Here is a 26363-nt window from a genome sequence, read left to right as displayed (position 1 = left end):
AAGCACTATAGAAAGAATTGTTAAAGATACAAATGTTCAAATAATAGATAGTAAAAATAGAAAACTGTATGTCCTACCTTGCCAAGGGTATGATGCATCAGATACAAAGTTTTTCACTTTTCCTCAGGAAAATTACTTCATGCTTAGTGTTAGCTGAAAACTAGTCCTCACAAGTACTATTTTATTTTTTTTTAAACAGTCTGATTCTGTAAAGCAAGTAATTTGAAAAGCAAGTCTGAAATACTTCTTTCCAGTCTTTTTTTTATGCCATATGGTTAGCATGATTAACATTTCAAAGCTCCTAGTCTAATGTGACTGACTGCTCACTGCTACCTTCTTTTCATTCCTGCATTGTGCTTGGACCACAAACACAAACCTTGCACAAATCTAGAAGAAAGATGGCCAGCTTCCCATTTGCTCCACCATTTAAGAAGTGTCAGTTTTGCACAGCTCCTCTTAGTGGTATGAGCTAAAACACATCTATTAGGCCTTATATGACCTTACTCTCTCAGAGACAGCTACAATATCTCAATGTACATTACTACAGCAAAAGGATCAGGAGCTCAGTGCAGTCTGAACATTCAAGTAATTTAGCCACTAAATGGTCACGGGCAACGAGGGTGGGAAGCTCATTGAGAGATGCGCTGGATTCAGAAAACCTCTCCCAAGTAAGTGCAAAGAACTTTAAGTACCAGAAAAGGCTACACATGTTCATATTTCCTAAAATGACAGCAACCAAAACTAGAAAGTAAATACATGGGAACTAAAGTTATGGGTAGCTTGCAGTTTTTTCACACATTGCCTTGTCCGAAGTTAAATGCTGGTCCTAGTTTCTTTCAGGAACAAAAGTCAAAATGTGGCTATCAATTTTTCTAGGATTTTTTTTTTATGGTTAACAAGGGAGCTTCTCTTGTGGTATGTTAAGAATAAGAACTTGAAGTACCATCTTTACCAGATAACCTAACTGGGAAGGCACTCTGCCAACTGGTACAGCTTTGAGGTTGAGCGTGCAAGAAATTCCATGTTGTACTTCAAGAAAAGTATTTGAATCTACCTGTTCACTTATAACCAGTACATGCTTAACTTAAATATACTGCATACAAGGCTGTTAGAGAAAGCCTATATGCTACAGACTCATGTTTTCCATGCCTCCAGCAGTAAATGTCTATTTTTTGGCCTTTCAGATAATCTGGAGATTTGTCTAGACAGCAATGGATTCCTCTAGTCAGGATAACCATGTGATGGACACGCTGCAGCTAAGAGGGAAGAACATGACTAACACCCATGGAATAGGCTACACAATGGCAAAATCCCACTCAGTAACGTTGCTGTGCGTTTTTTCACGTATTTATATTTAACACGTTCACAGATAGAGCAAATAGCCCAAACCAGCCTTTACAACACAACCCTGAGAAGCCTGCACAAAGTTGTACACCCTGTTTCACCAGCTGCAAATTGACATATTTCAAAGCTGTTTTTTTCATACCACAAAGTACGTAAAAGCCTTTAAACATTTTTTACTATGTCCTGGACCTTTAGTTTTCCATTCATATATATGAAAACATACTAGAGGGGAAAGCTGACTTTTTTTTACTGGCCATTAGACATCCTAATGCAGATACATTTATCGGGGAAATCAGTATTCTTTAGTATATTGAGTGACGAATCAATGAACAAAACCAGAATGATATTATTTAAACCAAAATGTGACCTGCTGTCACTATTTTCCCCAGAACGATGTTGTATCTGTACACGGTCTTCCATGACAGTGATCTGTGTTGTGGGGAGGAAATGCACATGCATCCTTTTATGGAAAAATATTTTCTTTTAAAAAAATGAGGCAGATGTGCAACACAGTTGTGGAAAATCTATAGTTTAAGCTATTTAAAGCTGCTATGCAGCTTCCTGTACCACGTAAGTCCAGTAGTTCTAAGAAAATACAGATATGGTAGAAAAAGTAAGAAAATTTTCACCACAAAACCAAATAGTTACCACCAACAGAGAAAGTTATACACAAAATATATCTCTCAATACAGTGTTTACACTTCATTTTAGTCTACAGATTCAGTGCCAGGAACAGGACTTGTTGAGACAGTCTTTGCCAAATTATTTGCCACAAGTGATTCCACATCAGGTTGGATTCCTGGTTCCATGTCACTGGGAGTTCCCAGCTCCTCGTGGGAATTGAGCGTGCAGGACTGCAACACCTGCACAGCTAGATCCACATCTGCTTCTCTGAGAGAAACCTGCTCCTTCAGGACTTCCACCTTCTCATTCAGCTCATTCCTCTCTGTCTGAAGAGCCCTGCATAGCTTTTCCAAGCGCTCCAGTTTTATTTGAAAGCCCTTGTATTCTTTATCTCTTACTGTTTTCTGAAGGACGAAAGACAAAAAGCTCTGTGATTACACTGATTTTGTTTGGTTTTTTTTCCCCCCTTAAATTAAAAGACTGACTACTATTTAATCCTGAATATTAAGTTCTAATTAATCCAGTAGGTCAAATTCCAGAGCAAATTTCCTTAGAATACCTGACCACTAGCAATGGCTTGTCTAAGCTGGAGTGGCAACACACACCTTTAGCAACAAGCAGTTGATACCTCTATAACAGCATAATGCTAATTGTGAGGGCTGAGCATCAGTAAGGATCCCGATACAAGGCATTTACAACCCAAATAATGGCAATTATAGGGAGCAGAAGGGCACAAATGAGGGAAATCTACAATCCAAAATCCAGGTCAGCAGGTATCGTAGTCCTGGTTCTCTTAACTAGCTCCTTAAAAGAACTGAGAAAGATAAGCAGTGCCATAGCAAACCTATAGGACTTAGCACAGCCTAGCAAGATCATACCTCATATACTTAAACTAGACCTTTGACAGTGCAGACAGAACTGTATGCCTATAGTTTCTGTGAAAACTGTTTTAGCTCCTCTTTTACTAGACTACGATTAGGTAGGTAATGGTATTTCATGACGCTAAAAGCAGAAGCAGTGTAGAAAAGTAACTGATTCCTTACACGTGTTATTTCCTTCATGTCTGTCTTGGGTATTTAAAACTTATTTCTATCACAGCACTGACTGAACTTTGCTCAGCATACTACAATACAGGAAATTCATTCAGCTTGCATGATTTTATACACATTATCCCACCAATTAAACAGTAAGCAAGAAAAGATAAGGCTGATTTTGTCGTGAGTTTAGATTTATAAATCAGCTTTTGGTTTTTCATGTCTAAGACCACCAGTACCATTTACAGAACAGAAACCATACAGCAGACAAACCAAGAGGCAGCTACTGTGCAGTATATTCAGTTCTTTAAAACTAAGAAATTGCATGAAGTTCTCCAGGACATAGACTCTAGTTTAGACATACTGCTGCTTAAATGGTAGTTACCTCTTCAGCCATTTGCAGAAGAGCCTTGTTGTTGTTTTCCCATTTTGTACGCCACACTATGGTTTCTTTTTCCAGTTTCTTAATCTTCTTTGTCATCTGCAAGAGACAAACAGAAGACTTAATTTTGTGGCTTGCGTTGACTTCTTATTGTTACTTTCCAAGTTCAGTTTGAACAAGTTATTTTACAGGGAAGTCTTTTTGCTCAAAAATCAACCCCGCACATACAAATTCTGCATTCAAAGAAAACAAGATTGATCCTTAGAAGAAGCAGACTAGCAACTTTCAAGCAAAACTAAAGGGCTCCAGGGAAAGAAGTTTTAAAAAAGCACAGCCAAGAAGACTGAGAAGTATTTTATGCCTTTAATAAAACACTCAAATTAGGATTTTGGTTATTACGTAAGTGTGTTAAAAACTGTTAAAAAAACCTCCAAAACCATTTCTCTTCCATAATATGACAAATTTTTAAGCTCTATGTTATGATCCAAAATAAATTGAAAAATATTTCATATATTTTCAGAAGGTAAACACTGTTATAAAATCTAAAATGCATCCCAGTAACAGCATGCATGTTTATATTACTTTTTATGAAACCAGGTAATCCTGTAAGTACCTTCTCCATTTCTTGCCTGAAGGTTGTAAAGAGTTCATTACTTTTTGCCATGGTGGTCTGGAATTCTTCAAACTTATCCATGTAAAGAGAAAGCTGTTGGAAAAAGAGGCACGAACATTAATCCGAACAGCTGTATACAAATACAAAAATATAGTACAAGGCAAAATGAAACTCAAAATATTAGAGGATTAAAATTTTTTTTATACTATCCTATGATCTCCATTTGAGAAGCTTGCAGAACCTGTCTGAAAACCTGCTATTGAAACCGAATATAAAGGAGTTCCAAGATTACAGAACAGCAATATATTCTTAAGTAGAAAGGGTATTATGCCTAATAAAATGTTTGAAGACATCACAGTTCATCACTATCTCATTTTTGCTTCCCTACTGAAAAAAAAAAAAAAAAAAATAAAAAAAAAAATCATCTCGACAGATACAGGAAATTCAGCACCTGGTTAGTGAAATCATACTCGAAAAACCTCTCCATAACCACCCACAGGTAACAAGCAAGGCTGGGACAAAATAAATACGATTCATTCCAGAAATCAAATACACATTCACAATTATGAAATCTGCCCACTAAGCAAAAAGAATGGGCAGAGAATACTGACAAGGAATTAATTTAATAGTGAAAAGGCTTACATTTTAACAAGTGAAGAATATTAATCTACAATGACAGAAAATTTTCTTGCCCTACATCACAAGGCCAATAATTAAGGAACTGAAAAATATATTCATTAACATAACCTGTTTAAAAAAAAAATATCCCAAAACCTTATGGTCCTTACTAAAACAACCTATAATACCAATGTGTGATTTGATGTTCTAAGAATACATGACCATCTTCCTAGTCCACCTGAATAATCAGTTCTCTCAATTCTTACACTGAGGATTAAAGGACAATACCGTTCAGAACACAAATATATTTTGCCCTAGTACTAGAGGCAACTTCATAACAGGAATTAGCTTGGCTTGTCAACAGTACATGACGACTGCTGCTATTGTAACTGAACCTTCTAGCTCATCTTATTCTACAGAAGAATCTGTCAGCCCCAGGAAACCACAAACTATACGCACCGTTACCATTAAAATGCGTAACAAAAAGGCAGTGGCATTTTGAATAAAAGGTAATCAACTACCAAAAAAAAAAAAATCATAAAAGACTAAGCATGACAAAAAACTACTTGGGATAATTTGGGTATTAATGTATTGAAGTTCAGTGGAGAGGTGTCCACATGATTACATCTAACTGCACAAATACACACACACTTGGAACAGAACTGTTGGAGAGCCTGGAAAAGAATTAGGTATAGTAAGCACAGAAAAAAGGAATGAAATAGAGCTTGCAAGAAGACTTAACACAAAGCCTCACAAAAGTGAAGCAGTAAGAGGTATACAATAAAAGAAATAGCTACTGCTTCTCAGATGCTATGTATATATGTGCTGAACCAACCACTTCCCTCTGCCTTATGTGCTGAGCTTGCGTTTGGACAATGACTGCAGGTGATCCAGAACCAAAGTGCAAAAACTGGAGGCTATTTCTCCACTCACAGAGAAGATTTTGCTGTAGCATTTATAGCAAGAAAACAATCCGAAGATAGCAGGTTTTTGTGGACAGAGACACTCAGGTTACTAAATCTGAATAACTACAGAGATAGATGTGACATGGCTTGTTCCCAGTCCTCTACAACAGGATGAGACAGAAACAGTAAGGAACAAATTCTGGGTAAAAATCCTCACCCAACTCTCTATAGTCACAAGGGCCTCTCTGGTTCTGAACAGATACATATATATCTCTCTATATAGATATATATATCTGTGTGTGTGTATATATCTATCTATACACACACACATACATAAACACATTAAAACCAAACATGATTCATTCCAGCAAAATAAAATTGTAGAAGAGAAAACAAGAGTTTCAGAGAAGCCAAGGAATGGTGAAGTAGCCATCACAATGAATAGACTGTTAAACTTTCATATATTCTGGTCTTTGTAATACTATCACTAATAGTTAAAAAGTATACTAATTCCAGCAATTCAATGTTTAGCACCTCCCAGTTACAGTACTCTCCAGAAGTATTACACAGCAAGTACAAAAATGTCTTTACAACTTGCATTTCACACTTCACTATCGAAGAGTTAACTACTGGAAATTAAAGACAATTAAAAAACACCAAATAATTTTCACAAGTAGCGTATAACATCTGAATGATACGTATCTGCACGAATGATAACATGTAGTTTTTCTGTATGTTGCATTATGTTCACTACAATCACAAATATTTTGGTGTTTTCTTTTTAGAAAAAATGTATTGAAGACAACTCTGTTAAAAAAAAACCAAACAAAAAAACAAAACAACAACAACAAAAAAACACCAAAAAACAACCCACAAACAAACAAAAAACAAAACAAAAAACAACCACCAAAAAAATACCTGCTGCTTCAGCTGAGCTTCCTGCTGCTTCATCTGTTCACATTTGTGTCTGGACTCAGTAGCTTCTTTTAGCAACTAAAAAAAAAAAGCAAAACAAAAAAAAACAAACAACAAACAACAATGCAGAAAGCCTTATAATGCAGAAAGTACTCCTATAAATGGCTTCATTTATGACGAAAAAGAAACAAACATTAACATCGCCTAACTGCCATCCAACCATGTTTTCTCACTTGGGCTTTTTTATTACTATACTTTCACATATATGATTTGAAACATGTGCTGGCACGCAGAAATTTTTGAGACATTTTTCTAATTGGTAGCATGAGTCAACATTTCTATTTCTGCAGCAAGTTTGAACTGCTAAATTTATGAGTAGCTCATTAAGAAACTGTATGCAATTTATAACTGTTTTGTAACCTGATTTATTTTCTTCCTCCATTTCTCCAGTCACTAATACTGCCTTTACAATAGCCTTTACAGTCTAGTTAAAACCAATTTTGCTTCAACTTGACACCATTTTGTAGGTTCATCTTTGAAAAGATTTTCATCAGCATCTGATTCCAAAATTATGTTTTAAAAATACAGAACAACCCCACACTGGATGATCATTTTAAGATAATACAGGAAAAGCAAGGCTTTGTCTAGAAGTTACAGATACATAAGGAACACTGGCAAAAAAAAACAAACAAAAAAACAAACCAAAACAAACCACCACTTCACCTAAGTATTATTTTTTTTTAATTTGAAGCAAACTTCTTGGAAGACTGCAAGTAAATTGCTGATTATGAACGTATAAATAAAACATCAGCCATAGTTTTGGAGACAAACAAAAAAGCATATGCTTTATTCGGCACTTGTTATTTCTTACAGCGTAAAACCAGAAGTTACAACTCCTGACCACAAGAGTACCTTTGGTGTTTCAGCTCAAGACATTTCCCAGTAAAAAAAAATCTAAATAATATCCAGCCCGTTTGCTGAGAAAATGCAAACGATAACATTACTTGCCTGTAAATATGGACACTAATATTGAAGGCATTACACATACACAAAACTTAAATCTCAGTCTCAGTGTTGAAATCTATCCTAACTTTCAATAGACAGTACCCTCAATATGCCGAATCTGTTTCAAATCATGAAAAATATGGTTTGGTGGGTTTTGTTATTTATCTTTACAAAGAATTCACTTACAAACTCCCTTTCTCGCTGATGTTTCTCCTCTGCTTCTTTAATAAGCTGGGTAGTTTGCTGAAGTTTGGCATCCACAAGTTGCTGCTGCAGTTCTTTATGTTTGAACACTTTATCAATATGCTAAAGAAAGGAAATCATATCAGTCAAATATAAACAGTGCACAGGTCAATTAAGGTAAATATACATGTATGGGGAAATGCATATTGTTTAGAAGTTTCATTCAAAAGAAACAGAGGCAAAGGCTGTTTTACATGCCTTTTCTCTGCTATGTCCATGCACTGTAACTACGCTTTTATTGTCTTTCACAGAAGCCAGATGCATATTGTATTAAACTGGTACAATGCTGTAAGTCACTACACACCAAACATACAAAAGTCCTGTAACAGGTAGTCTATATCCTTTCTTCTAAAGGTAGTGTATTATCTCTAACCCTTACTGTAGTTGTTACTTCTAGAATCTCTGGTCCTCATTGTTAAAAAAAGCTCAAAATGAGCAAAGTTTTCAACAACAATTTATTTAGCTGATGAAATTCCACAAATCACTGACTTTTGCAGTCTTACATGCATCTGTAAGTAGCATGAGGCATCTTTCTACCTTTTCTCTTCCCCACATTATCTCATGAAGGTGGGAACTAGTCTACAGAAAGCTCTCTAACTGTTCCAGGTTTAAAACTAACCAACCTCCCCACCCCCAAGAAAAAGAACCACAACTGAATAACTACATTCCAAATCTCCTCTGCCAATTAAAAACTAGCAAGCTAATCTTAGCTGTAGAACTCCCTGAAAGTCAATTCTCTCTTTGACAAGAGCTGCCTTTTTCCACTACTGTAGCTTAGACTGGCTAGCTTACATGCTGGTGCCAATTGAAGCTAGCTCGGTTAGTCCTATAATAGAGTCATTTCCATACCACTGGTCCAAATATATTCTTAAAGCACGATAGCTTACTTTGATTCTGTGCCAACAAGAGCAGCTACATACATAAAGGAGCTTCCCAAAAACCACCAACCATAATGAATCAAAGTAAAACAGACAATAACTCTTATGCTGGTAAATTTATAATTTAGAAGAACTTCAAACACATACTTATGTTGGAAATAACCTTTGGAAGCTTTAGTTCATTCAAACCCCAGTCAGCTGCAGTGTCTGATCAGGCTGCTCACGTCTGGCCCAGCTGAGTTCTGAATAACTCTAAAGACAGATTTCCCAGTCTCTAGACTACTCATTTCTGTCTGACCACTTTCACCATGAAAGATTTTTTTTTCAATATATCTTGAATTTAGATATGCAAAACCAGACAGAAAAGGCAGACAGTGGGCTCAACGGCTACTTAATTTTTCACAGTAGTGAAGTAAAAGGAATAATTTATATACATGATGGCTGTAAAATATTACAGGGTTTTGTCCCCTATAAATAGTTATCTGATCTTTACAGTCAAGGAACTAACAGTATCCCATTAGAAGCATAATGTAAGCACCTCTTCTCGCAGTGCATACTGCTCAATGAGTTTCTTCAGTTTTTCCCCCAGTTCAATATTTTCCTGGCGGAGCTTGGCATTATGTATACCATGCTGTTCCAGTTGAGCCTGAATTTCATTCAGTGTAATCTGGAAGTGTGCAGTTGCTTCTTTCCGTCTTTCTTCTTCCTCACGTGCTTGCTGCATGTTTTCTTCCTTTTGTGAGAGAATATTAATGTGTTCAAGCTAAACCATGGACCTTTTTCATATTTTTGAGTCAGAAATAATAGTAGTATTACACTTCTGTACAGTTTCAAGTTCTAGAGTACTAGAGTTAATATAAGCCATAGCATGTTGTACTGACTACCCATATGAAGTGTGTACATACAGAAACTCCAGAACTTCTAAAGAATCTTTTCTTTACCACTCTGAACATTACAGAGAGGCTGGTATTACAAGATGTTACATGAATACCTTTGCAAGTGTAAGAACTACCCAGATGTTAAAACCAGCACTGATTTCCTACAGTGATCACAGATAAGAATATCTTGGCTCTCTTCCATTATACTCCCATCCATTATATTCTGACAGAATCAAGCCTTTTTTGATACCATGCCATTTCATGCTGCCATTATATTTCAGTTGTGCTATTTTTTTCCCCAGAAAAGCACTGCTTCCAGAACCAAATATGCCAAAATTACATACTGCAAGTAATAGAAGGGGAAAAAAAAAAAATAGCAAGGTTAATTATACCTACATGTTTTACCTTAAAATCAGGGACACTTACATCACATGACACTCTTCTTCTGCAGGTACAGATAACAAGCGAAGTGATAAGTAAAAAGCAGCAGCCTTGATTTTAAGCAGTAGCCAATAAAGTCAGATTTCCACCACCACTGGCATTGTAATTTATATAAACTAACCTTCAAAGTCTTGTTATGACGCTGAAGCTCCCGGCAGAGAGATTCCAGTTTGCTACGTGCCAAAATGGCCTTGCTATGCTCACTCTGCAAGTGGACTTTCTCCTTCACAACTTGTGCTTGCTTCTTCTGCAGTATCTTCATCTGCTTTTGAACATTTCGACTCTCCTCCAACTAACATTAGAGATTATATTTATTAAATAAACATAGGTGAAACTATATTCTTCTAGATGAGCAGACTGAATAAACTTTTACAACTTTCAGATGAAAGAAAGTAAAATAACTTCATTAAGACCCCCAAGTTGACACTTAAAAAGAAACTTCCATCATCCTACAGACAATTCTAAATGTGCAAGGACAGAAGATGGAAATACACAAATTCCAACTTAGCCTGTGAGGATAAGGGACCACGGGCCTGCATTCAGCCACAGGGTTAGAACTAGCTCTGAGAAAGAAGGATGTGGCAGATGTAATTAAAAACCAACTGAAACTGGCTTTTCAACAGGTCACAATGTTTTCCACTCTTATCTGCAAGGTACACACAGCTGTTTATCCAACAGGTCTCTCTCTAGTATCAGAAACAAAAATCCACATAAATGTGTGCACAGTTCTTTCTTGTCAGCAGGAGCTCCTACCAAAGGAAGCAGTAATTGATACAAGTTTGTAAAATGCTAAGGTATTTCAGAATGGAACAGATACAACCAGCAGCCCTGACAAATCAAGTACTATTAAAGCTGCACAGCTCAGACTTTGATGACTTAAGAGTTCTGTAGTCTCAACTATTTGAAGCAAATTCTTTGTTGTACCTCTTTAGGCTCTTTAGACTGTAAATGACAGTGTTAAACTACGTATATGGTGCTGACTTCAATATATATTCTATGAATATCCAGTGAATAGAAGTTTCTTGCATTAATATCTAGTTGAAAGTAAGTTCCATTACACAGGATTTCTGGGCTCCCCAAGAAACCATTTTGTTTAGTCTGTTCTGTTGTAAAGAAGGTAACAATTAAGTTCAACACTGCTCCTTATTAGTGCCTCAGCCTTGGGACACCACAGGAAAAGGCGGCTGACAACAAGGAACATCACCATGATAGAATAATAATACAGGGCTGGTTTTTTGAAAGAGCTCAAAGTAATGCTGAAGCACAGAAGAAAGAATAAATACAATTAAGCACCTCCATGACAACAGTAAATTAAATGTATATTTAATCTAGTTTGGAGAAAAGGATTGTTAAGGGAATATTTTGATATTCAAACATAAAAAGCCCTTTTCTTGGGTGGCCAGAAAAAATACTTCAAGTGGCTCTGCTGTCTGCATATCTATGAAACTTCAGGCCTGTAAATGTATGCCAGCATGAGACCTATCACCACGGATGCAAACCTTCCTACATCACAAACTGATCTCCTGATAGATTCCAAATTAGGAAAAAAAAAAAATAATTGTGGAAGATCTTTTGCCAGGAGAGAGGCATTCCTACCTTTATTGTACAGTCCTTTTCATGAGACACCACTGAAAAACCTGACAGTGAGCTTTAAAGATGATGAATCTTTAAAAAAAGAAAAAAAGCATTGTAGGTGCACTGTCATAAACAGTTCAAACCTCTGCTGGCATTAAAGCTGACACCTGTGCCAGTGGCTCATCACCACTATCATGAAGAAAAGAATGCATCTTAAAAGGAACACAACCTAAACTTTCTGAGGGAAACAGAGTACCTCTGAGACTCATTCAGCTAAAACAACTATTGCTACACCTGGACAACCTCCCACCCAAAGTCTCAACAGTTCTGAGCATCCTGGGGAAAGCAACTGGCTTTCCAGGAAGGTGACTAACTATGGGCTGTGAATGGTTATGCTGCCTATGGACTACAGATCCTCTCCTGGGAGGGGAAAAAACAATGTGAACATGTTTCTCTCCTGATGGTCTTCAACAAGAACGCTCAAAATTAAGATGGTGCAGATAATTTTTTTTTTCCACAGAAGCAAGAAATTCATGCGAACCTAGCCCATCATGCAGGCCATCACCATCACTGTGATTTGACATGGGAGTTGCTTGCTCAAATAGAAAAGGCATCACATGCACAAGCAACTGCTCGTAACAACTGATTTACTGCATTTTCCTCTCACAATATCAAAGCTCATTTTCAGGTGGGCTCCTCATCCTTGAGTTGCACTGTGAAAGTATTATTGTATCTCTTTTAAATGAAAGTGACTTCTTATAGAAGCTGCCGGTTTTGAAGGAAATTAACTCATGTGGACAAGAACGTGCATGTGAGAGAGCAGAGAAAAAGCTAAAATGTAACAGATCTCCAAGGAGGATTTCCTAAACAGAACTAATCTAAGTCTATTCTTAAGTAATTAGTATTGCCTTTGTGAATAAAAAGACTACGTGCTAGCTCATCCTCAAGCTCTGGAGACATCCTGAATCTCACAGGACAAAAACACCCATTATTTCAGAAGAGCTACGCTCCATGTGGTGCAGCCATTATGTCATTTTCAAAACCACCTTTGTATATAATACACCTGACATCTACATAAGGAAAAAACCTCATGCTTTTGTCAAACTCCTCAGTTATCTCGTTTTACATTCATTTTGTAACTGCAAATACGGTGGGAAAGCATGCACACAGTATTTCCAGTCTTTCCATTCTTGTCTGTTCCTGTCTCAAGATGAACAAGTCTCCAGGGACATTCTGAAAAGTGAACTCATGAGTGTGTGTCCCCAGTTTTATGATCATCTAATTTAGAAAATAAATTATAATTTCTCCTACTAGGGGTAGGAATGCACTTTATGATCAATCACTGCTAACTTTTTGACTTTTTGATTTGTTAATGAAGAAATGTTATTTTTCTATCCATTCTTTTGCATAATCAGAAAGCACAAAGCAAAATTAAACCTAAACCTAACTTCCCCTGCTCCCCAAAATCACTTAAGAGTTAAGTATAACTTACTTTTTCCATATCTCATTATCCCAATATGTTCTTTCCCTTTATCCTAAAGGGTATAAATTATAAAATGCTAGCACAAAAGCATTATTGACAGACAAAAACTAAGAAAATAATTACTCCCCAAAGAAACTCTAAACTTCTCTGTTAATCCTAATCCTACGCTTCAACGCCAAGTTATCAAAAAGTTATCATAACTTGTTTTTTCTTTGGATTTAGTCAGTCATGTAGAAGCAGAATGCATGCTAGTTTGGCTGAATTAATACCCATAATAAGCCTGAGCTTGCTTTTTCTTCCCCTGCCAACACTGTGAAATATTCAAAATTGTTACTGTCCTGTATCAGAAGTTCTTGTATTCCATAGTTAATATTAACACATGAATAACTCTTGCTATCTTTACAAATTACTTACCAGATCAGCATACTTCTTGCACAAAGCTGCCAGCTTTTCCTCTGGTGTAGAAAGTGTGTTCAAGGCTTGCATTAATAACAATACTTCTTTTCCTATGAATTGGATGAAAACCACCAAATTGAGAAAAGAAAAAAAAAAAGTACCAGAAAAGAGCCTATCTTTAGAAAAGTAAAATACAGATCCATGAGAAATTAGCACAAATTAAGTTGTTCTTTGGTTTGATAGCTGCATAATCCTAAGAGTTGACACATGGGAAGCCATCACAGTAAGAATTTGTGTTGCCTATGTGACATTACATAACTTGGATAAAGTTACAAAAAGTAAAAGTTATTACTTTAACCTTAAAACCACAAAAATATTTTTACATATATTTTTAATAGCACAGATAAAAAGAAAAATCTAAAAGAGCAAAATTTAAAAGGTTAAGTTTTTGCTAATAAAGGATATTCACACAAGTGTTTTTAATAAGGTTCTGGAATTTAAATATCAGCAGTGCCTTGGTAGCATTGGACACCACAATCCCAAATTTAAAAGTTAATCCAACCACCGGAAAGTTAAAAAAGCTGATTAGTAATTACCACATTATTACTGTTATAAAAGTTCCTTTAAAAATAGCATTACCAGCTGAAGGATTCTTACATATGCATTAAGAATTGTCTTTTCCTAAGCAGAAGCGCACCTTTTCTCAGAATACCTTGTTAAAGATGACAAGTTTTGGCTACAGAGTAAACCTGAGACAAAGACAGAGCAAATGCATTGCTATTTTATGAAAATATTAAAGCCATTTAAAAATCAAAATGCTGAAGAGAACATACCCAAAGTTTTCTCCTTGTGTTTTTCACTCTCTGGATCTTGCTGGCCATCAGGTGGATCAGTACGGGCTTCTTCTCTCCCAGGAGTTTCCTCACGAGACTCTTGAGAGCAGCATGTGGACCCCGGGTGCTTTCTGTTCTTTGTGATACACTCAGCTTCTTCCAATGAAGCTGTGTTTTCCAGGCCACAACAGTTGGACTGTGCGTGCCGCAGTGGTGTGCCAGACAGTTCATCGCACTTGCTCTTCACCAGCTGATCCTGGTTATTCATTCCCATCTCCTGAGAAACAGCTTCTTCCATTGCACCAACAACCAACTTCAGAAGGGAAAGGAGGACGTGAACAATCAATCAACTATACTAAAAACAAAAACTTTCAACTTTCTTTTGCATGGACAAGTAAAAGTAAAATCCCATCCTTATTATTATTATTTCGAGGCCTTGGGTGATATGATTTAGTGTAAGGTGTCCCTGCCCATGGCAGGGGGTTGGAACTAGATGATCTTAAGGTCCTTTCCAACCCTAATGATTCTATGATTCAAGTTGATATTCACTGCTGTTAAGGCAGGTATATAAGTAACTGTAGACAGAATGAGCCTAAAGAGTGATGAAGAAAACAGCATACAACAGTCCAAAATCCTAAGTGCTCTTTTACAAAACAAATTTGAAACCCTGTAATTGCAGGAATGTTTATACTCTAGAAATAAAAAGTTCCCATGGAAATTTGTTCTTAAAGCTCCAAAACTAACTGGCTATCATCTCAGCACACAATCTTAAATGCAAACACTTCTCCCGTCATAGTTCTTAAAATCTCACAAATCAACACTAAGTATACCAAACCTAAAACTCAGCAAGAGTTTAACTAGGTTTATGTATTGTTATCTGAAAAATAAGGTATATAAATTGAGACAGGAGGACAACATTATAAAACCCAACATTATTACATATTGGTTCCAGAAAAGTGGAACATACCAGTTCTGAAATAACCTGAGATATACTGCAAGAAAGAGGGAGAGGCAGGGAGGGAATTAACCTACTAGGAAGTCTAAAGAAATACACAGAAATACACTGATAACACACCTAGGGTAAGAGTTCAAACTACCTCAATCAGAATGCCAAATAAGAGTGTCAGCTCATGACTGGAGAATATCTGTTGTTTTAACAAGAATTATAAACGTAACTGGAAGCACATCCATTTTTTAAATTTAAAATTTAAATCTATGAAGTCATCAAAAAAAGTAAGTATTAACTGGCTTCAGATTTGGAGTCCTACTGCCTATGATTTTTAACAATACATTATTTCTGCTCAATTAAACAACTTTCTCTCCAAACATTTCCTAAACACCCAAAGGTTTAATCATTTAACCAAAAAGTTAAACATCACCAGTTGCTTTAGAACGCCAGTGATATGTCCAGTATTTTGGAGCAGTAATATCACTCTATATACTGGTAATATCACTCTATATACTACTGAGCAGCTACCAGACTCCTCTCTCAACCACCAGGACAACATTCTCAGTTTCTAGATATATTTAAGGCTGACAAGAGAAATTCAAGGGCGTGTGGTTGGGTGTTCTTTTTTTGTTTTGTTACAGTATAGAGGCTGGGACTCCAGACAGTACTTGGCAGTGGAATTTTTTGCTGTGGATTTGTGATCCTACTATACAACATGCATCCATGAATGAAAGTATAATAAGCAGAGCTGAACTCACTTCACTGCCAAAGTGATCATTCTAACTGATTTGTTTTCAGTGAACAGAAAATGTTTTGTTAAAGTCACAAGAAATTATAAAAGCAGGACCCATTTATATGCAGAATTTCATTGTTTAAGCACAGATTTATTTCATATTACCTTATATTTTTAATATTAAAAATGTCCTAAATCTTAAACCTGGAGTTTGTACTGGGTTTTGTATTCTGCACAGATGTACTCCTTTCCTCTTCAAAAGGAATTTGCCAACATCAAAAGAACGCAGCCAACACTAATAATATATTGTGAGATATATTTCAACTCCAAATTTGTTCAGCATGCTTTGAAGAGTTATTTAAAAATCATTAAACAAATGTGTTAATATTGTTAAAGAGCTTATGACAGCTTAGCTGTTCTCTACACGTAAATAAAGTCCCTTGTTTTAGACCTTATCTAAGGCAGATTCATTCTTCAGAATGATGGAATTCATACAGTATCTTTCATGAATGACAGTAAGTTTTTTAACTGCAAATAATCTGCATACACATTTAGGAGCAACTTCTGACTTATAAAGGAAGATTCACTTTCACAGCTTTTTACAAGTGTGGAAGTGATGCATGTGGTTTATGGGAAAAAAAAAAAAGAAACAAGGACTGCCAATTTTATTCTCCAATAATGCAAGACAAAATATTTGATAAATGCCTGCAAAGGTAATGCAGTAATATAACTGCTGTAAAAAAGAACCAAGATTTAACAGACTTTTTAGAGCTGTAAGATGCATATTTTTTCCTATGTAATCTTAAACTGTGGGGCTTCCATTGGCACAGGAAAGACTTACCCCTCCCAAGTTTAGGGTCAGCTAAACAAACAAGATTCTTCTTAAAAAAGGACAAGAAATGTGAAAACAACAGAGACTGCTTATCCTTTTCATAGATATCAAGGTCTGAAGACATGGCAGAGATCTCCACAAATCATGATTCATACAGAAGCCAAAGAAACGATGTTGCATTAGAGTGACAAGACAGGAAAGATCAGAGGTATCAGATCACAATGTGATACCAGAGCAGAATTGCAGTACCAATACAACAGCTGAAACTTGCATTTTTTCTATTACATAGGACATGAACTTCTGGTTCAGATACTTGTACCTAAGAAGCCTGGCAAAAGGTAGGGAAAGTCTGCTCTAAACTCGAAAATTCCTGGTTTGGCACATTATTTCCAGACCTTCTGAAATCCATAAACAGACTCCCATAAACTTTTGAAAGCAGAGCACAAAATTGCCAGGAACTTCAAAAGGCAGCTGAGAAGGCTGACTGGCTCCATTTGTGGTTACACATTGAACAGCAGCAGCTCTCTTGCTATCACTTCATTCCCCTTTTTCATACCCACCCCTGTTGTGCTAGCCACAACATTCACACAGCTTGTTCTAACAGTTCATAGCCAGACTGGTACCTCAGTCCCGCTCACTGCACAGTTAACAGGCAATCCTCCCAACTAGGAGTGCTAGCACGATGGTTGGAAAGAACCCAAAGAACGAGAGTCACTATAAAAAAGTAAATCTAATCACAGCCAGAGCACAAGGAACTAAATAAAAAGCACCAGTTAAATAGTTAACACTGACTACTGAGGTACTAGAACACTGTCAGCAAGATGACGTTCATGAGAAGCACTGCTCCAAATTTAAACAACCCAGAATTTTTAACTGGTTTTCAGCTGAGAAAATTCTGCCATTTCTGGGGAAAAAACCAAAACCCACAAAAAAAAAAAACAAACCCAAAACACAAAAACCCCACCCCAACAACAAACAAAAAAACCAAACAATTACTGGTGGGGGCATACCTGTGACCAGTAAGACACAAAATGCCCACTTCTAGCAAACCATCATAGTAACCTCAACTCTTGTCAATTCAGAGCTGGGGCAATTAGCATTCATATTCCACAGCACCTGAAAGTTTCACAGAGTGAACACCACCACCTCATTAATTCAGCAGGGCTTTTGCAGCAGTCAAATTAGGTGTCAGTCCAATTCTGTAATGACAATAACAACCTCTTAACTCTGAGTATTCTCCATCCTTTGTCAAGAAAAACAGGATTTTCAGAACTTCATGCTCATTCTCTGAAGTCTAACAGAGCAGGCAGAAATAACCTACCAGAATACTGAATTCAAGAAAAAGATTTATGTACAAGCATCTTGTACATCTCAAATATCTTTGAAAATAATAGCCATAGTGAAAAAAACTATTAAACTTGACAACCTTCTTTTGGTTTTCCAGTGAAAATGGAAGAAATCCAAGCTTAGTGACAAGCAAACATGCTTGCTGCAAAACCAAAGCTCACTGTGGCAGTAGAGAGATTTTGTAACAATATCAAATATTTTCAGCTTAAATACAATTAAAAAAAATCAGTGACCACGTACTGTATTTAAAGAAGTGGTTCCACCAGCAGCTATAGCAACCCTAATAACAAACCAAAAACAGCTTAAAAAAAACTAGTTAAATTCTATCAAGTTGTGGTCTGTAAGTTCTAGCAAAACTAACAGTAGTGGCACAACATAAATACATTAGAATTTTAATAACTTAGATTAGAAAGTGGTTTTAAACAGAGAAGTCTGCTATTGCCTGACTAGGGCCACAAACACTAATAGCTAGATGACTTCCCAATTATGACTAACCAAGAATTTTCCCCATTAGCTGTCACTTTAGATATTAACACATAACCAGAAGTCTGAACAGCCTTCCAACATTCAATATTATTCTTAAACACTTTACTATAGGTAGTTCAGATTTGATCTGTATAAAGCTTCAAGCTGGAGCACAGCAATAATAAATGTCACACAGAGAATGTTAAGTACTAAACAATTCTCTGTCACTGAAATTGTGCCCCCCCCCCCCCCCCCCCAAGACAATGGTTAGAACAACCCCAACTATTACCTCTATCTTTTCAAATGAGTGCTCATCAGACTAGTGAACTTCTCAGTTCAACATTCCAGCCAGAACACAGAACTTCCAAAAACACATTGTGTAATAGTGCTGATTCAGTACTGACTGAATAGAAACAAAATCACCCTGCCAAAGACCTTCTACTGAAATCTCCGCTACCTTTTCTAGTTGATACCATGCTTCCACAGCTTCCAGCTGGCTTCCAACCTGCTGCTTCTAACCAACTTTAATGATAGGAGGCCTATAATCTGACAGGCCAGAATTAAGACTGTTACATACCTAGAAAGATGTCCAGTGAGAGACAAAGTATGTTGCACAGGTAACGTGTAACATTTTTAGATCACAAAATCGTTCACAAAAATTCAAAACTCTACCATTACAAAACAAGATACTTGCCATTTACCTAGCTATTAAACCAACTATTAAAAGATGCTGACACTTCTGAATTAGTGTATCATCTTCAAGCTATTTAAGACAGAGTCATAAGTCAAACAACTTTAGGATGCCCTGCAGGAAAATTACTGGTAACACTGCCCCTGCTCATCCGCAAGTTTTCATTTAGTCTTTTGCTATGTTCTCTCAACTTGTACCTAGATCAAAAAAGTTGCGCATCAAGAAAACTCTCAGTACCTAAAGGATGAGAGTACAAGAGAGGTATCCTATTTATGTAACTGGCTATGATCACAAGAGTCTAAGCCAACTTTACTTCAAACAGTTCTGCTCCAGTAACGTGCACTGCATGTAAGGACAAAACAGATACTTCGGCAGAACTTTCCTTACCATGCCAAAAAGTATTAATAAGACTTACTTTTTTGTTCTCTTACCTACAAGAGCCCGTAACACACAGTCAAGTGCTACCTGATATATACTGTACTTATCATTGCTACTACATGTACTCAAATACCTATATTTTATACGCCTGTGCATACACATACTCAGTCTTTTCCTGAAAACTCTGTATCTCTTATTGAAAATAAAACCATAAGCAGTAGTTACATCCACATCTTTTTTTTTTTCCTATATGCTAGGAAGTTACTCTAACAAAAAAAAAAAAAAAAAGTACTGGTATTAGTCTGTCAAAACATCTCTTACTGCGCCCATAGTAGCAGATGGCCTGAACTGTGAGAAGACTTTTACAACCTTAGCCTTCAGAACTGCTAGTACTTTTAAATAATATCCTGGAAGCTTTAGAACAAATGCATGTACACAAAACAGATCTTCACAACTGTAAGACAACCTAAATATATAAGCAAATATGTAATCATTGCTCAGCATCAGGCTCAAGAAAAGTCCATTTAAATAACATCACTCAGCTGACTACATCCTCAAACCTACCACACATGTAACTGGGCATAAAAGCCTTATAAACCTTAACCTGATCAACTGCATTCAAACAAACAGAAACAAAAAACACCTGTAACAGCAAGAAGTATGTGATTTCTCATAAATGTTTATGGTTTATAGCAAATGTTATGCTTCCTGCATCCCAGCAATTTACTGTTACCTGCTAACATGTTTTGAAAACGTTTGTGTGATATACTTTTCCTCAATACAGATATTCAAGAAGAGTTCATTTAACATAACTATTGTGCTAAAAGAACAGTCATTCTTGGTAGCAATGTTAGTCATGTCTTCTCCACAAAAAGTAGCATTTTGGGATGTCACAGAATTCGGGTTTGAATTTTGCAGCAGGTGCACCTTCATCCACTGGTCTAGACACAATAATTCAGGCGCTTGTGACCATGAGACTAGCTTATTAAGGTTATTTCTCCATGCAATAAATACTTTCCTATACTGTGTTCACTGACTTGGATGATCATGCAGCCTAATTACACCTTTCTGAAAAAGTGGTGGCCAAGGTGCCTTCCCCACCAAACTACAATCTTAATTGTGAGATCAGAAAGTCACTTCAAACAAACATTTCACCTTGTTCTGTCATTACATTAAAAATTATGTTCTATGTGCTCATTTACCTACTTTCAAAACACTGGACTGAGGCACCTGCAGTACTGGTCATCATTAGTTTCAAAGCATTGCAAGCTTGGAAGTAAGTCCCAACACAGCAGGAGGCCGATTAAGAAATACCTACTGTGGAAATCTGTATTTTATCTTTATAAGTCAATACAAAGTCAATGTTAACAGACCGCTATTAACACTGCTGGCCTTACATCAAAGATTAAGTGTCTAATATTGTTTCAAACACATTGTTACATGACCTTTGCTTCTGGTCCTTATATTTCTGTTACCCCTTCCATGCTTCTTGCTCTTACTTTCATCAACCTTATGCTGCAGAAGAGATTCCTGCTTTTAAAAATAGCTTTATTTACCTCAAGCAACCTCAAATGAAAGAAAAATTTAAAAAAAAAAAAAAAATTTCTTTTGTGTCATTCTTTTTCCTCTGTGCTCTGAAAAAAGTAATTAAAACCATCTCTTCCCTGCTTTCCCTTAAGACATTAAAAATAATTCCTGTAATTCTAGGGGAAAAAATCCCAAAAACCATTGGAAGAACCCAAAGCTTAAATGGAAACTTTCAGGGCACTTACAGGGCCAAGTGCTACACATTTCACCAGTCCTTTTTTAATGCAAGGGGCTGAGACAGGTGCTAATTAAGAAAATATTTAATATAGCATGAATCACTTCCACCAATGAGGCTTCACTTCCTCTTCACTATAACCCTAATGGTTTTCTAGTCATCCACATTACGTTTCTGGAAAAAGCAGGATAGACGAGTTCCGAATTCACAATGCAAACAGGTCACAAAGAACCTAAAAATAAAGAAGCTCCCCTGTACCAAGGCAGGGGGAGGGACGCTGCAAGAGACTGCTTAAGGATTTTTAATTCACAAAAAAAAAATTTGAAGTAAAATTTGCTTAATATTCCCTGTCACATTTCACCTTTTTAAAATGCTCAATTCCATTCAACTGCAGGTAGATGAACCAGCGTGGAGATGCCAGTCTGTTTGTGTGTTTTGGATTTTATTTGTATTTTGGTTTTAATCATCAGCATCTGCTTTCGTCGCAGATGCTAAAGTTCCTTACAAGCCCCTTACAAGCTCCAGTAAGGAGCTTCAAAAAAAACACACAGCACAAGAGATGGTTTTTCTTTGAGGAAAAAATACCTCCAGAGCCTCTTAAATCCCTCCCCAAGAGCCAAAATAAACAACCACCACCACCACCAAGTTACTATGTATGGGACGTTTTTATTCTTTGTAGCATTCAAGAAAGGTCCCACAAAAAAAAAAAGCCACTTGGATTTATGTAAGGACACAGGATGAGATACCTAAGTGGCACATGAGATTACCGTGGCAGTTCTGTCAGGCAGCGTGTTGGTGATGTCACGGCTCAACTACTGCACGTTTTAAGTCTTTGCTGTTCGCTGCACAAACATTTTAGGTTTTTCCTATATGGACACGCAACAAGACATTATTGTAAAGTCACCGAGAACACCGTCGCTTTTGATGGCGTGCCGGTAGAGGAAAGAAAATGAGAGAAAGAACCATTTTTCACCTATTTCGAAAGGAAGCACTCCCCCCACACACGCACCGCGCGGCAGGCACGCAGAGCCTCCGCTCTGGCACGCGTGCCTCGCACCTCAACCCCACGGCCCGCACCGGTGAGCGCCAACTGCCGGCACGGCGCCTGGCACCTCTAGCCAGCGGGATCACCGTGGCGGGACAACGGCAGACGGGCAAATGCCTCCCGGACCCCGACCCGACCCGCCTCAAACCGGGCCCCGCCACGTGCCGCCCTCCCCCCCCCCCGCCAAAGGCCCGCCGCGCGCTCGAGGCAGGGACCGCCTCTCGACCCTCGGGAGAGGGACATGGAGAGCGGCTGGAGCAACCCCCCAGCCGGGGAAACGCGACCGCGGCTCCTCAGGAGAATGCCGACCCTCAGACACACACGCGCGGGTCCAGTTCCGTGGGAAGCGGAGAGGAGCTTGTCCGGCCCCGTGCCAGGTCCCCGAAAACCATGGAAGCGGCGGGGGTACGGCCTGCCCCAGCCCCAAGCGCCTGCAGGGCGCCGAGGCCGCGTGGGGATGGGGGAGGCGGCGAGCGAGGCACCACAAGCCACCGGGTGGGGAGCGGGAGCGCCCTCCCACCATGCCCGGCTGCGCGCTGCCTCACCTCCGGGCCGCCGCTCGCTGTTACCGCCGCCGCCGCCACCGCCTCCTCCTCTCCGCTGTGGCTCTGGCGCCGGCTGCGTCCCTGCGCGCTGCTGCCGGTGCCGCTGCTGCTGCCTCCTCCGCGCGCTGCCTCCGCTCCGCGCGTCGCCATGATGTGACGGCAGCATCCAAACAAGCTGCCGACAGCCGAGGCACACCGGAAGCTCTCCCTGCCTGCCCGCCCCTTCTCCCTGCGGCAGCCAATCGCCGCGCGGTCCCCGGCCTCACGTGAGAGGTCACTGCCCTCCGTGCCCACTGCTCCCGCGGGAGTCGGCGGAAGCACGCCGGGGTCCCTCGGGGGCAGCGGACTGCGCTTTCCGGCGTGCACCGCGCGGCTCCCCCTTTCCTAGGACATGCCGGGAGCTGTAGTCTGGTCTGCCGCGGGGGGCGCCCGTACTGGGGCGGGGCGGCGGGCACGCGGTGGTGTCAGCGGCCGGTCATCGGGGGACGTGTTGTCCGCTCCGCCTTCCTCGTGGCCATTGGTGCCTTTGCCGTGGCTTGGGAGACGCGGACAGCTCAGCGGCGCCGCCGTGACGGGGAGTCGGGCGTGGGGTGGGTCGGCGGGCCGCCTGTGGGTAAGGCGGACGCCGGGGATGCTGCTCCTGAGGGAAAGCTGGGCTGGGAAGAGAGGTTTAGCCGGGAATTGCTTTGTGCAGGTGTGGCCGAGGCCGGGACGGTGGACAGAGCGCTTGTCAGGCCATAACCTGGAACACTGTTTTCTTCCCCGCCATACAAAAATTATGTGGAAGCTTGTGACCCCAGAGAAGGGTCACAAAGATGATCAAAGGGCTGGGAAGCCTGGCTTATGAGGAAAGGCTGAGAGAGCTGTGTTTGTTTAGCCTTGAGAAAAGAAGGTTTGGGGAAAACCATATCGCCATATTCCAAGTACTTAAAGAAGATGGAGACTCCCTTTTTACAAGGAGTCATATAGAGAAGACAAGGAGTAATGGGCGCAAGTTAATCGTGGGGAGATTCCATTTGGACACAAAAGGAAATTTTTTCACTATGAGATCTATCAGCCATTAGAATAATTTCCACAGGGAAGTGGTGGATTCCCTAGCATTGGACACTTGTAGGATCTGGCTAAACAGGATGCTGGGATATCTACTCTAGGTCATGCTTTGCTAGAAAGGCTGGACCAGATGACATCCGTGACATCCCTTCCAACCAGGGATTTGACAATTCTACAATTCTTTAGGCCAGCACAGACTGAGGAGCCACCTGGAGTGAGGTAGAAGCCCTTCTGGTGAACGTAGCCATGTGCTGCTGCAGCCCAAACCTCAGCCAGGCCTTCCCCTCTCTGCAAGACTTCAGCAAGTGGAATGGCTGCTGTGGGGTTAAGGATTGCTTCTGTGGAAGGAAGGTTGACATCACATGCTGGAGGGAAGAATGAAGTTGCTGGGGCATGCATGCAACCCTTTGAACTCACTACGGGTTTCCTGGGTGTGTGTGGATCTTGCTGGACTGCATGCTGCACATGCAAGCACACATCCTGGTAATACAGATGTTCCCGCTTGTCAAGGAAATAAACTTAACCTCTATAACCCAAGGGGAACCTTGATGTTCTTTCATAGAGTTACTGAATAAAAGTACCACTCTAAACCTCCTTAAGCACTTACTGCTTCAGAGAATAGGTGGATATTTGTGTTGAGTAAAGTAGCTTCTGTGAGGGAGTACCTGCTTGAATTGTTTTGGCCTTACAGTCTAAATCTGTGCTTCCCAGACCTAGTCAATTGATAGTTTCAAGATGAAAAATAATTTTTTATTTTTGGGTATTATCCCAATTTTTAGATGGAGGTTTTCTCCCCTAGAATAACACTTGTTCTTTTACAAACATGCATAATATTGGTACAATTCTTGGAAAAAGAAAAAAGTGTCCCTCTTCTCCCCCAGCAGAATTTTGATGTTTTAGGATTTTGCACACACATCCCTCCTGTTTGAGAGTATCAAGAGATCCATGCAAATATGCTCCGGTTGATCGCAGGATGGCTCATGAAATCCATAAATAGGGCTTTAAGATTGCTTTTAATATCTCAAAAGCATTATTGGAACGTTTATATGTGTAGTAAAACATAAATTAACTCTTGCATTCTGTTCCCCTCCCCCTGATAGGCACTTTCTGGAATAGAAGGAAGATTAATTACAAGTATGAGCTACTTTGAGAGAAAACAGAATAAAGACCCACGGAGTTCTTGCTGGCTGTAAGCCTTTACTGTAATAAAATTCATTGTAAGGCCTATTTTGGTGAATTTGGGTGCCAGAGAAGTTAACACACATCATGCAGTAGAAGCAGGCACAAGGCCATTCTGTCAAGGGGGACAAAGATTTCATCAAAAACTACTAGATGTTAGAGAATTTATTTCCAATAGTAATTGTTTTCGCACTTGAACTGTCAGGGGTTTTTCTGCTGATTCTGTGACACAGATTGATTAACATGGATTGCTTATAATTATTTTATGAAGAAAGACACTGCTTCCTACCAAGTCAGTTTTTACAGAAGTTTAGGGGGGTTTGAGGGTAGCTGATTCGGGCTTAGTAAGGGAAGTACCACTGGCTTCCAAACTCAGTCACAGATCCCTGGTGCACCTATTGCTCCCTGTGCTGTTGTCCTCTGAACACCACAAATGTGAAACTGAATAAAAAAAAAAAATACCCAGCTTTTAGTATTTTAGATTGTATTTATGGTTTTCTTCCTGTGTCTTTTTGAGTTATTTTGTGAACTGTTTTCTCTCAGAAATGCTCAGAATTCTCTCAGAATTTCTCTCAGAAATGTTGCCATGCACTTGCCAGCAAAGTGCATGTCAACAGTACTGAAAATTCGTGTTCCACTCCTGCAAGTAAATACACGTACTGACAGGAGGCTGAGGACTTATTTGCAGTTGTGCCCTGCTCATGACCTTGCTGAAGATTGCTTGTGCGAGGGAGGAACAGTCATGGACTATGTACTGGGAGCAGCCAAGCAAATGTTCCACCCAAATAGCTGTTGCCAAGTAGCCACTTAATTATTGGGAATCAGAAGAAGCGCTCTTATGTTTTGACAGGCAAGAAGCTAGTATCTGAGAAAAAATAGGGGAGGGGTTTATTATTATTTAGAATATAACTAAGCATCCTTTGGTAAGAATCTTTAGTCATTTTCAGGGTAACCTAGCTTTATGAACTACTTCCAAGTTAATGTGGTTATTACCATACTTAAGAGTAGTCTTAACTTTGTGAACCCTCTCAACTACTTCACTGCCCTCACTGGGGTGGGCACTCCTAGGCAATTTGGTGAAAAATGAATTGCTTTGTTATTTTTTTAGAAACACATCAGTAGGGTGACAACTAGAACAAGATGTTTAAAACTCTAAACAAAGACAATTGAGAAACTGAAATAAAGACGGTATTTCTTTTCTTACAGCATTGTTACAACAT

General features: G+C 38.9%; 1 protein-coding gene across 3 annotated transcripts; it reads right to left on the bottom strand.

Moving 5' to 3' along the window:
* Nucleotides 1-867: 867 nt before the first annotated feature.
* TXLNG (taxilin gamma) lies at nucleotides 868-23160 on the bottom strand. 3 transcript variants are annotated; one of them, XM_062603730.1, is made up of 10 exons: nucleotides 22915-23160; nucleotides 14168-14480; nucleotides 13353-13444; nucleotides 10002-10172; nucleotides 9100-9294; nucleotides 7627-7746; nucleotides 6439-6513; nucleotides 3998-4090; nucleotides 3388-3483; nucleotides 868-2372 (listed from the first exon to the last, which is right to left on the bottom strand). In XM_062603730.1, the coding sequence occupies exons 1-10, from the start codon at nucleotides 23062-23064 to the stop codon at nucleotides 2052-2054; spliced, it is 1626 nt and encodes a 541-aa protein (XP_062459714.1). In that variant the 5' UTR covers nucleotides 23065-23160; the 3' UTR covers nucleotides 868-2051. The 3 variants fall into 3 exon arrangements, with proteins under 3 accessions (XP_062459714.1, XP_062459716.1, XP_062459715.1); XM_062603732.1 differs by lacking the exon at nucleotides 22915-23160 and adding an exon at nucleotides 21003-21107; XM_062603731.1 differs by lacking the exon at nucleotides 22915-23160 and adding an exon at nucleotides 21008-21092.
* Between the last annotated feature and the right edge of the window lie 3203 nt (nucleotides 23161-26363).

The sequence above is a fragment of the Pezoporus occidentalis genome, unplaced genomic scaffold, assembly GCF_034315485.1.
Source record: "Pezoporus occidentalis ecotype Australia unplaced genomic scaffold, CSIRO_AGI_Poc_V1 ctg81, whole genome shotgun sequence".
NCBI classification, from domain to species: domain Eukaryota; kingdom Metazoa; phylum Chordata; class Aves; order Psittaciformes; family Psittacidae; genus Pezoporus; species Pezoporus occidentalis.
Note: the sequence above shows the minus strand (reverse complement) of the source record. Positions and strands in the feature narration are given on the sequence as shown.